The sequence below is a fragment of the Phocoena phocoena genome, chromosome 3 (genome assembly GCF_963924675.1).
Source record: "Phocoena phocoena chromosome 3, mPhoPho1.1, whole genome shotgun sequence".
Lineage (NCBI taxonomy): Eukaryota > Metazoa > Chordata > Mammalia > Artiodactyla > Phocoenidae > Phocoena > Phocoena phocoena.
In genome coordinates, this window is record NC_089221.1 from 111,190,471 (window position 1) to 111,203,372 (window position 12,902).

General features: G+C 39.4%; 1 protein-coding gene across 2 annotated transcripts in view; it reads left to right on the plus strand.

Annotated features, from left to right (window-relative positions):
• HSPA4 (heat shock protein family A (Hsp70) member 4) overlaps window positions 1-12,902 on the plus strand; it is a 42,942-nt gene that overhangs the window by 10,412 nt on the left and 19,628 nt on the right. For both annotated transcript variants that reach the window (XM_065874635.1, XM_065874636.1), the window contains exons 2-6: window positions 575-632; window positions 2,708-2,848; window positions 4,709-4,831; window positions 9,813-9,912; window positions 10,571-10,704. In XM_065874635.1, coding sequence (XP_065730707.1) covers window positions 575-632; window positions 2,708-2,848; window positions 4,709-4,831; window positions 9,813-9,912; window positions 10,571-10,704 — 556 coding nt within the window. The remainder of the gene's footprint in view (window positions 1-574; window positions 633-2,707; window positions 2,849-4,708; window positions 4,832-9,812; window positions 9,913-10,570; window positions 10,705-12,902) is intronic.

Here is a 12,902-nt window from a genome sequence, read left to right on the forward strand (position 1 = left end):
AGAAAAATAACTTTTTATGTATTCAGTATTCACAATAGGACAAGCGTTGTTTTCAGGGTTTATAGACTATTCTCTTGGTGAAGTTATGAGCTGTTCTAAACACAAAGAACATTTTATTGATGTATTGATATGAGGGTATACTATTTTATATTGGAATTTTGAACACCAGACTTGAAGAATTAGAGGACAGTGGAGACTGGTTAGTCCACCTCTCTCCAGTATTTCAGACAGATGGTCATACCAAACTTGTACTTCAACATCTAAGTGATGAACTCCCATTATTCTAAGAAGCAGCGCATTCCATGGACACTTTACTCAGTAGAAAGGTCAAAATCATAGACTGACTGTGTGCAGTTAACAAAAATAGGGCTTTTCGGCTAAGCAGATTTTTTTTGCTGTGCTGCAAGGCTTGTGGGATCTTAGTTCCGTAAACAGGGATCGAACCTTCCCCCCCACTGCAGTGGGAGCGCGGAGTCTTAACCACTGGACCACCGGAGAAGTCCTTGCCTGCTTTGGTTTTGGATGTAATAATTACAGTAAGGTTTGATGTTTAAATGTTTGTTTTGTCTTCTAGGGCTTGCATTTCTTTTGGTCCTAAGAATCGTTCAATTGGAGCAGCAGCTAAAAGCCAGGTAGAATTTTGTTTTTCCCTAAAGTGACTTTCTTCTGTGGTTTGTCCATCCTTCCCATTCAGCAAGTATTTCAGTGCCCATTGTGTGCCCACCACTGTGAGCCCCTGGGTGTACAACTGAGAGATGAACCTGATCTTTCTTACGTACTTGAGTGAGAAGCAAATAGCTTTTTAAAATAGCATGAACATATATAATCTGTTTAATGCAAAGTGCTAGGATGTTTGATTATTCCTGGGTATTTTACTTTTTAAATTTTTTCCTGGGTATTTTATTTTTTATTTTATTTTATTTTATTTTATTTTTTTGCGGTACGTGGGCCTCTCACTGCTGTGGCCTCTCCTGTTGCGGAGCACAGGCTCTGGACGCGCAGGCTCAGCGGCCATGGCTCACGGGCCTAGCCACTCCGTGGCATGCGGGATCCTCCCGGACCGGCGCACGAACCCATGTCCCCTGCATTGGCAGGCGGACCCTCAACCACTGCGCCACCAGGGAAGCCCTTTCCTGGGTATTTTAAATGCTCGTTAAAGTGTCTTGTTCTGTCTCCATCTTACTCATATTTAAGGTCAGTGTTGATCAAGGTTCTCAAGGAAGGAAAACATACTTGTAGAAGCACACTTACCATTAGTTTACTTTTAAACCAGGAACCTGACATATTTGCTGGTTCCTCTGTAACCAGAGCAAAAGAACCTGAAGAGTTCTATTTCCCTGAGTGTCTGAGGTTGCTGTAAAATTAAGGAGTTGCATGTTAGATGTTTTAATAGTTCAATCTGGAGCAACGTATAGAATGAATAACTGTCTCTTTCTGGACCGGGCAGCGCCTAAGATTTATAAGCCCAAGAAAATGGTGCTTGGCCAATTTAATTAAATTGGGTGTTTTATAATCTCATTTTCAGAAAGTTCAACATGTTTTAGGAGACAGTAGATAGCAAGTACAGAACTGTTTTGAAATGTCTTTCCTTCTAAAAGTCCAGTGAATTCTTCCTGTTTTTAAACTTGCTTTCATTATTGAGAACAGTTATTGTACTAAACTGGCTGCCTAGTTCTAGGTTGACATAGTTATTGTGATACTGAGTTTCTACTTGGCAGCTTACTGAAACAGGGCCTGACTTTGGAGCCCTTATATTGTTTTACAAAAGAACTTCTGTTTGTGCCTTTTGACATTGCTGATGCAGAGGAGCTCTGCTGTTTTTCCTTGGGACTTGTTGCACTTACTTCTGCATTGGGAAGAGGAGCCTATAAGTCTTAAGCAGAAGTTCATTCTTAAATTTTTTGAATGTCCTTTGCCAGCATTTTTTCCCATAAATTATAATACTTTATTCTAGAGAAATTAGAAAATATAGATGTAAAAGTGTGAGGAATTTAGAAGTTAGCATACTACCATTATCCAAAAATCACTGTTAATATCTTAGTGTGTAACCTTTTGTACTCTTTCTAAGCATATAAATGTTTTTATCCCCACCCCAAGAAAGTGACATCATATAATATAGATACTTGTCTCCAGACTTCTAAAATAATATTAACCATTGTATGGATATGCCATAATTTATTTACCCATTCTCCTGTCATTTACCCTCTAGGCTCTTTGCAGTTTTCTGCTGTGATAAATAATGCTCTATCAGTTTATTTGCATTATCTTTGTGGGGTTAGTGTCATCTTTTTTTCCTTTATGGTAAGTTTTCTTCACTAGAATAACTGAATTGATACATACTGCCAGATTGGCCCCTGGAAAGTTCGAATAACAAACTACGGGTAATTTTTAAAAGATAAAAATTATTTTATGTAAATGTTTGTTAGAAGTTTAAGAACAGAGAATGCTTTTATAAGCGTAATGACCTGTCTTCATGAGGAAGTAAGGCAATCTGGGCTCCGGTCCTAGCCCTGCATGTGACCTGTACAGGTCCCTCACTCCTCACTTCACAAGCTAGCAGGCATCGTTCAGAAAGGTTTAGTGCTAAAGAAAACTAACTCAGAAGGAAAATGATTCTAATTTAATCCTGAGATTGTTGAATTTTTTTTTTCATAATTTAATTGCTATTAGTCTTTCCACTCTTTGACTCTGATACACTTTTTCTTAGGTAATATCCAATGCAAAGAACACAGTCCAAGGATTTAAAAGATTCCATGGCCGAGCATTCTCTGATCCATTTGTGGAGGCAGAAAAATCTAAACTTGCATATGATATTGTGCAGTTGCCCACTGGGTTAACAGGTATAAAGGTAAGGTTTTCAAGATAATACCTTAATGATTGAAATACAGTATTTTATGTTATCAGGTCATTGTATGTTATACCATTCTACTTTCAAGTTGTAATGAAAATGGTTACAAATGCTTTGGAAAGTCTTTTGCTAGTAAAGACCATTGGCATTTTTTGAATAATCTGGATTTTATTTGGGAGCCATAGGTGGCACTGTTAATAGGGGTTGGACAGATAGGTGGTAATGATGTGAAGTTAACTGCCATTGCTACTTGTCTTGTTGACTAATGCAGCAGTCTTGCTGGTATGATTTTAGTGAATGACTTCCGGAGGAGCAGGCAAAGAAATCAACACTTTAAAGTCACTGCCAGATATGTGGTCATACTCTTGACAGTAGGATTGGAAAGGTGTTGTTCTTTTGGGGAAAAGGGAGTTTAGTCTTTGCTATCTCTGCAACATCTAGGAGAGTCTCTTTGTGAAGCATGCAGTGAACTGACCATACAAAAAAGATTAGAGGCTGAGGGATGGGTACGGTGAACACATTTGTCTCTCTTGCACTCAGGTGGTAAGAGGAATCCAGAAGGGTGTTTGAGCTTTTCAGGCAACTGAGTTTAGAGAGAGGAAATGTGGTGTTTGAGACACCCCATTTGGAGAAATAAGGATCATGGGAACAGGTTCAAAATCCAAGAGATGATGAGAATTGTGGGGAAATGGTAGTTAATTGTGCCATTGTAGCTGAGAATTCAGTTGAATTTGGAAGTGAAGAATTTTGATAACTGAAAAATGATCACGGGTTTACTTATGGTATTTTCAGCAATAATTTTAGTACAGTTTGAATGGGCCTACTAATGGATAAATATGGAGTGCAGAGGAGGAAAAAAGGAAAGGGAGCTGAGGAAATGGGGGATACTTACAGTCAAGAAAGAAATAGGATGCGTATTGGCAGATTTAGTCAGAAGCGTTACAAGTGCCAAAGGAGAAAGAGACTAGGGAGAAGACCTGGGAACAAGTGGATCCAAGTATGAGCTTGGAGGAATTGACAAAGACTTAAATGAGGGAAGAAGAGGTAGCTTTGAAAGAGGCTCACTGGGAGGGTTATTTTCCGATCTTTATCATGCAATAAAGTGAGACACTTAAATTCTAAACCAGAATAAATTATGGTTGGACTGGGGAGTGAGAAGGTGGTGTTCAAGTTGAGTTGGAGCAGGAGCTAAAAGAAGAAAGTGACATTTTCTGGTCTGGGTTGTACTTGGGGAGTATGGGCATGTGGAATAGGACCTTATCTTACTTAGGCAGTCTTTTCAACATTTAAAGTTTGTAACTGTTGTCAAAGTTGCATACCTTTATCCAGGTTTAGGATATCTTGAAGCTTTGTTTGTCGTTTATTCTTTAATTCAACACGTATTTATTGTGTCAAGTTTGTCCTCCGTGTTGGGGCTATGACAGTGAACAAATCTGACAAAAACCATTGCGTTATATTGGATCCTAATTGGGACGATGATCATAAAGTCAACACAGTAAACAAGTAAAATACACACAGTACGTCAGATGGTAAAATAGTTTCCACCACCAGATCCCTTTATGGAGGGACAGTGTGGGTCATAGTGAGCTATACCAATTTGCTTCTGCCCAGGTAATTGTCTACAAGTTTTGTTGGTGGTCACAACGTGCCATTTACATAGTGGTCCTCATCTCCAGGTATCATGCTTGACAAGCATGTTAAAAAGCTAAAAGTGACCTTCAAGTTATTTTCGCTTCTAAAACTAGCTTTCTCAATTCCTTCCTGAGTTAATGTTCCATTGATGATTTAGAGATTATTCATTTTAGGTTTTTAGGACATGAAGAAGTATTAAGTTTAGATCCTTTTGGTTTTTTATTGCAGGTGAAATACATGGAGGAAGAGCGAAATTTTACCACGGAGCAAGTGACTGCCATGCTTTTGTCCAAACTGAAGGAGACAGCAGAAAGTGTTCTTAAGAAGCCTGTCGTGGACTGTGTTGTTTCGGTGAGTTTGATCCCTACACATTATTGGGGTCTTGCATGAAGAAGCAGAAAGAAGAAAGCTATTAATTGAAAATAAAATTGCTTTTTGTCTTAGGTGGTAATGGTTATTTTAAGAATTCATCAAACTAGTTCTCATATTCTTGAATATTTTTTTCTGCCCCCTAGTTTTTGCTCATGATTCTGTTATTCTGTCTGTTTAAAGGCTTATCTCAGCCCACTTCTTCCTGGATTCCTTCTAGCACCTAGCATAGTGCCTGGCACATGGTAGCCACATGTTGAATTAGTTGAATACTCTCAATTAGAAATGCTGTTTTTTCCTTTATTTCTATCTCTGTATCTTTGCTGTTTTTGTATCCAGCGCTAAAGGCAAGGCAGCACTAGACTTTATCTTGTCTTTTCCATTTCCCTATTTAGATGGAAGCCTGGCTGTTTGTAGCTTTGTGCTTGTAGTATGGTGAAGTCCATAGGGACTGTTGAAATTTGGGTGGTTGTGTTGGCCTTTCCAATGAATCTCCTCATTCTGCCGTTGTTATCTGATATTTTAGCTCTTTGGCCTCCTTTGCCTTTTAAAATTTTTATTTATTTAAAAAAATTTTTTTTGAAGTATAGTTGATTTACAGTGTTGTGTTAATTTCTTCTCTACAGCAAAGTGATTCAGTTACACATATGTATGTTCTTTGCCATTATGGTTTGTCACAGGATATTGGATATAGTTCCCTGTGCTGTACAGTAGGACCTTGTTGTTTACTGGCATCGTTTGTCTTAATTTTGGTGCATTGGTTGTCAAAGCAAGGACTGTTAGGTGGCTTATTTCACCTCACAGTTTTTTGACTGATGGATTCCTTGGTTCTTGGCCATCTAGTAAAGTAGTACTGACATTTGTCAGGAAGAATTGGCTTATGGCTCATAACCCACATTTTGGGGATGCAAAGAATAAGAATGCTACTTCCCTTAAAGAGCTCAGATTCAATACAGGCACTGTATTTCTTAGATGGTTTCTGCCTTCCCCCAAATCTCTGTTGGACTTCGAGATTTGTCCCCATTTCCCCCCATCTACCGCCCTAACTTTGATTCTGAATTTTGCTCCATGTAGAAGTAAAAAATTAAAAAAATTTTTTTTTCCTCCCCGGAACACGGGCCTCTCACTGCTATGGCCTCTCCCGTTGGCGGAGCACAGGCTCTGGACGCGCAGGCTCAGCGGCCATGGCTCACGGGCCTAGCCGCTCTGCGGCATGTGGGATCTTCCCAGACCGGGGCACAAACCAGTGTCCCCTGCATCGGCAGGCGGACTCTCAACCACTGCGCCACCAGGGAAGCCCTAGAAGTAAAATTTATGTAAAATGGCAAGACTGCCTGAGTGGCTTTTCCAGCTTTTGGGATCAAGTTGAAAGGTGATGAATTAAGTTATGTGTTGGGGGTCCTCAAGAGTTTTGGTGATTTGATAGGAGAATTTACAGGACTCAGAATAAAGCCATATTCGTGGCTAAGATTTATTATAGTGAAAGGATGCAAAGCAAAATCAGTAAAGGGGAAACGTACATGGACAATGTCTGGAGGAAACCAGATACAAGCTTCCAAGAGTCACCTTCCATTGGAGTCAGACCAGAAGTGCTTAATTCCTCCAGCAGCAAGTTGTGACAGCACGTATGAAATGTCATACACCAGCGAAGTTCTGCCTGAGCCTTGGAGTCCAGGATTTCTATTGGAGGTCATTCACATAGGCATGTTATGCCTTGCATGTACCGAAATTCCAGACTTCCAGAAGCAAATTAAGTGTAAAGCATAAACTACATTGTACAGTTTAGGCACAGTGAACCACTCTTATAATTTAGGGAAATTTTTCTGTTGATTTAGGGAACTATATATCATTCAAATTCCTAGATGCAGAAAAGGGCCAACCTTGCCATCGGGCCTAAGGCTAGTGGTCTCTGGCCTCTGTGTGAACTCTTTTCTGCACAGTCTTCTCTGCATAGTCACTGCTCTAGATTTTGGTACTATGGTATATCTGATTGCTATGTAAATAAGGCCTGGGTGGATTTTGCTTTATTTATAAACTGATTGTTGTTAAAATATAAGCTTTATTTTTTGGGGAAGGTAATAGTAGCCCTCGTGTTCAAATCAAATCAAATGTGTAAAAGGGTATATGGGAAGCTTTAGCACATCTGTTACCTAGTAAGTAGATTTTCCTTCCTAGAGGTTACCAGTTTTACCACCCTGTTACAGATCTTTCCAGAGGTTTTTATGTACCCAGGCAAATATGTATAGGTCCTTTTTTACTTTCATTTTTCTTTTAGTATATTTTGGACAATTTACCTTATATATGTTCCATAGCAGTAAAGAGGTGCTTTGTTCCTTTTAGTGGAGCAGAGTGTCGCAGATTATGTGTACCATAATCTGTTTAACTAGTCTCTTTTTGTTGGACATCCAGGTTGCTTCCAGATTTTTTTTTTTTTTTAATTGCAAAGAATACTACAACAAGTAAACTTTAACAAGTATCATTTTGCTCTTATGTGGTAAGTTTGTAGGTTATAGGCTAAATTCCTAGAAGTGCAATTGCTGGGACAAAGGATATGTGTATTTTAAACTTTAACAGAGGTTGTTTAATTGCCCTTTAGAGAATTTGTGCTGATTTACACTTATATCAGCAATGCCTCAGAGGGCTTGTTTGACCACAGCCTCACCAGCACAGCTTATTGGTATATTAAATAATTCTGATAGATAAATAATCATAGCAAAGTGTGTGTGATTTTAATGCTGATATTTTACTCTTTAGGTAAACTAGAACATTTTAAAATTTATGAACCATTTTGTATTTTGCTTTTTGTGAAATGTTCCTATCCTTTCCTCATTTTATTTTGAGTGTATGGTATTTATTTTGATTTGTAGTTCTTCGAATATTAGAGAGATTAACTCTTTGCTGTTTTATGATGTGAGTTGCAAATATTTTTCCCCATTTGGTCATTAGAATTTTTTAATGAGTCAAATGTATCAACCCCCCTCCCCGCCTTTTTCTTTTCTTTTCTTCCCCAGCAAAACATTCTCTTATTTTTATCTCAGCAGATGTTCTCATTTAGCACCTGACATCAAACCAAAGACCTTAGTTCGGTGGGCTGAGACCATTTGTAAACTTAGTGTTTGTAGGTCTCAGTGCCTATGAGCATCAGAGCACCTGCCCTCCCTCTGATCCCTTAGGGATGCCTAAATCTGTCTCAGGTGTGCTAACAGTGCTGGCCACAGGGTGGTGGAAAAGTCGTGGCGCTGCCATCTGCTGGGATAGGAACCCAAGCTGCGCCTTGAAAGCAAGTTCTTTTCAGGTCTCCAGATAGAGTCCCAATTATGCTTATTCAACATACTCTTGTCTGCCTGGGCTGGAATGAAGAAAGGACCATTTTCCCCAGTGGCACAAGGGAGGATTCACAAGCTGGTTTACACTTTTTAGAGCTCAAGCATCTAAGGAAGTCTTGTCTTGGGGGCTGGAGCAGTGCACTTCCAGGTCAGTGCTGCTACCCAAGGGAAACCCCAAGTCCAGCTTGGCAGCCTTTGCACAATGGGTACTTTCCCAGGATCCATGAAAATATTCAGAGCTCATCAGAACATTTTACTTATATGCAGAGGAGTTCAGGACTGTCTGGCCTGGGACTCTTATCAGGATCTCATTTTAGGATTAGTTATTCAAAGCATGAAATAAAGGGGAATACTTATTTTTTTTTTTTGCCATACCACGTGGCATGTGGAACTTCCCCGACCAGGGATCGAACCTGTGCCCCCTGCGGAGTCTTAACCACTGGACCACCAGGGAAGTCCAAGAGGGAATACATTTTAAGGATCAAGGCTGCTCTTTGTAGCCCTGTTGAGGCAACTATTTCAGACATGATCAGTACAGAGAAAAGTGGGTACTCAGCAGGGCACAGCTGGCTTTCAGACCCAGACTTCTTCAGTGGTGTGGTTGAAGAGGGACTTCAGCTTGGGCATTCTATCAATAGCTTATCCTCTGCAAGGCTGGTTGACCCAGCAGGTGCAGATCAAGAGCAGCTTCAGGAGAATGAAGACGAGAGACTTGATCAGGTCAAAGGAGAGCTCCCGAGTCTGCTCCACCAGCTTCTGGCATAACAACATCTTGAAAATGAACTTGAGGCTAAGAACTCTAAGGACCCAGAAAAGGCTGAGCATGGCCAGCTGCTTCTCTCCGTCCTGGAAGAGATGCACGGAGATGATAGTGGGGAAGTAGGTGCTGAGCCTGTTAACGGCGAAGAAGGGTACAGACACGTTTCACCAGGAGAGGCTTGGAGCCAGGCTGTCCACACGCAGGGTCAGTAGCACAGAGAACACCAACAGGGCCAGCCAGGTGCACGAAGATCTTGAAGGTAGTGAAACCCAGCCACTGTTGGCGAGAAAAGCATCACGCATGTTGAGTGAGCCAGGGACAGCTATACGTCCCACCCACCGGGCTGCGCCTTCAGTCCCCACGGGCCTCACTGATGTCTGCCGTTGTTGCCAGGCGAGCGAGAGGCAGCGAGCAGCCCTGCCCGCTGCAGCCCTTGGCTCAGGTGTGCCACTGATCTCCCGGCCCCAGCTTGGGACCCAGCACTGGCCACTGGCGGACTCCCACCTTGACCTGCCGGTTCTTTTGGGTTTTGTGTTATATTTAGAAAATTCCATCTTTTCTTTGACGGTAAAGATTCCCTTTTATTATGGTACTCATGATTTTTAAAAAACATAAAAATTTTTGATTTGAAATATATTTTGGTATTAGGTGTATAGTAAGGATACAACTTTATTATTTTTTCTGTATGGCTGTCCATTTGTCCCAAGACTACTGAATAGTCCAACTTTCTCCTACTGGTTTGAAATACTTCCTTGGTCATATACAGAATAAATTGCTGTAAGTATTTGAGGGCGTTTCTGGATTTTACTGTTGTTTGACAGGTATATTTTAAATGAAGGATCTCCATAATACAGTAAACTTTCAAATTTTTTTATAGGTTCCTTGTTTCTATACTGATGCAGAAAGACGGTCAGTGATGGATGCAACACAGATTGCTGGTCTCAATTGCCTTCGATTAATGAATGAAACTACTGCAGGTAAGAGATTATTAACTGAAATTCTTGACTTGCTCCATCTTGAAGGTTGTGAAATCTTAAAGCCCTAGGGTTTCTTGTTCCCTGTTTTGCTTGGAGCACTTACCACCTGTATGTCATAGTATTTTTGGATACTCTGTCACATTCTGTGAAGAGTTCATCTGAGAAGTGCTTTTTCTGTATCCTCATAGCACTTACTTTGGTATTTAATTGCATGCTTGTTTGGGAAGGAATTCATTTATTGTGTGTTTGGAGTATTGCTTTGGTTTAAATATTGGGTTTTTCTCCAACTTGTGGATTGGTGGAGTTACAGGGGTGGGGTATAAAGCATCATCTCAGGGGGTAGAATATATGGGAATGTTGAGATGGCACAAGGATAGTAGAAACATGGGAAGAAATGTTTGGAGAAGTGGAGGGAGTGGTTTTGGGAAAAATTGTCAAAGTTGTTGGAATTGGAAATTGGAAACGTAAGGAAGCCTAAGTGAATGTCGGCATTTAACTCTTTGAATTAGTGTTCTTCATGAATAAATCATGCAGAGCTTATAAATATTTTGAGTCTTTCATGGATCTGTATACAGAGTCTGTTTTTTCCTACTTAAATGAATTTTAAGTTTAGTACTTAAATGATAACATTATGTTGAATTTTTTTCTTATTGTGTAGTTGCTCTTGCATATGGAATCTATAAACAAGATCTTCCTGCCTTAGAAGAGAAACCAAGAAATGTAGTTTTTGTAGACATGGGGCATTCTTCTTATCAAGTTTCTGTATGTGCGTTTAATAGAGGAAAACTTAAAGTAAGTATATTTTTTCCAGAAGACTGTATTACAAGTGTATGTTAATTAGGAATTTATGAGAGACAACTTAAAATAATTGGTTAAAGAATTTTGTTTCACTAGTGGAAACTTGGTATGAGCCATCTGAACCTGAAATTAGGTAGGTAGGGGTTGGGTGGAAGTTGTAAGCCCAAAATAATTTATCAGGAGTTGACATGGTATGAAGCAAAGAGCATAGACGTTGAGGAAGAAACTCTTAGAGTCCTGAGCCTATTTTTCTTACCTATAATGTGGGGAAAATAATGCTTGCCTTGCAAGCTTACTAGGAGGAATCTTTTTTTTTTTTTTTTTAGGAGGAATCTTTAACATGTAGTCCCTTCATATATCTTACACTGAGGATTGAGGAGATGATACACGTATTCTCTTAAGGTTTTGAGTGGTCTGGGAACAGGACGGAGTGACTAGAACTTGGGTGGCTGAAAGAAACCAGACTAGGAGTGATATTGTAGATGTCTGGAGACGTTAGAGCTCTGGAGAAAGCAGTTTTGTACACAGAGAAGTCTAGCAGTGTTAATGGCAGAGAGGGACCAGAGGGTGATCATGGTCACAGTTGAAAAAATTTTTTAAAAATATGTATACACATTTCCTGTATTAGTCTCTTTATTAAGGTCAAATTTATATAGAGTAAAAGGTATAGATTTTAGGTGTTCAGTGAGGGTTTTTTTAAAATTTATTAAGTATAGTTGATTTACAGTGTGTTAGTTTCAGGTATGTAGCACAGTGATTCAGTTATACATATATATTCTTTTTCAGATTCTTTTTCCCTTATAGGTTTTTACAAAATATTGAGTATAGTTCCCTGTGCTATGCAGTAGGTCCTTGTTGGTTATCTGTTTTATTTATAGCAGTGTTAATCCCATCCTCCTAATTTATCCCCCTGCCCTTCCCCTTTGGTAACCATAAGTTTGTTTTCTATGTCTGTGAGTCACAGTCAAATTTGATGGTATATGCTAGTTCCTCAGTGGGATATAAAATCAGTTCTCTGGCTTGGTGATTTTATCTAGAATTTGCTTAAGAGCCAAGGGTATTTTGAGTATTTAATTATTTGGGTTCTGTATCAAGGTTCTTAGTGCCAGGTCTAAACTGGTTTTCTGCTTCCAATTTAGGAGTTGGTCGAGTGGACTACCTATCCCAGAATAAGTACTTGTTAGGTTTGGAGGGCATTTTGAGTTTCTCTTTGTTACAATCCTGCTTCTTTGAAAACTGGACTTGCCTCTGCTTTATATTCTGATTTGTTTCTATGGTTTATGTTTTTTTTTTTTTAATACAAATAAATCTTTGGGATGGTTGGGAAATAAGAGGTTCACGATTTTTACAGATATGAATGATGGACCAAGTGTTATTCTCACTGTTTAAGCTTTACTTTTATCCATAATAGGATTATTTCTAAATTCCATTTTGTACTCTCATTTTTAAACTTTAATTTAATTATTTATTTTTAATTTTATTTATTTATTTTTGGCTGCATTGGGTCTTCGTTGCTGTGCGCGGGCTTTTCTCTGGTTGCGGTGAGTGGGGCCTACTGTTCGTTGCAGTGCACGGGCTTCTCATTGTGGTGGCTTCTTTTGTTACAGAGCCAGGGCTCTAGGTGCGCGGGCTTCAGTAGTTGCGCGGCATGTGGGCTTAGTTGCTCTGCAGCGTGTGGGAGCAACATTGGCATTGTTGCTCCCCTGCATTGGCAGGTGGATTCTTAACCACTGCGCCACCAGGGAAACCCTCTCACCTTTTTCGACAGAAGATACTGGGCATAATTTAGCCTTGTCTTTGAGTCAAAGTGATGTGTATTAGTTTCTGCTTCATTATCAGCTGTTACTTGTCACTTTTCCAATTATAATTAAAAATTATCAAAATACTTATTATAAAATCAAATTTTGGAACATTTATATATAAAGAAAAGACATTCATGATCTTACTACAGTTTGGTGTATTTCATTCTAGTCTTTTATGAAAACAAAATTGGAATTACACAGAACTGTGTCTCGTCTTTTTTTTTTTTTTTCCTCTCCTATGAGTTCACTTATTAAGAAAAACTTCCTGAGGACATTTAACATTCTTTGAAGAGATTGTTTTAAGGGTGTGGGTCATCACTTATTTAGCCAGTCTTCTATTATTGGATCTGATTAGATCTAGTTTGCTTCTAATCTGCCAGAGATTTGGAA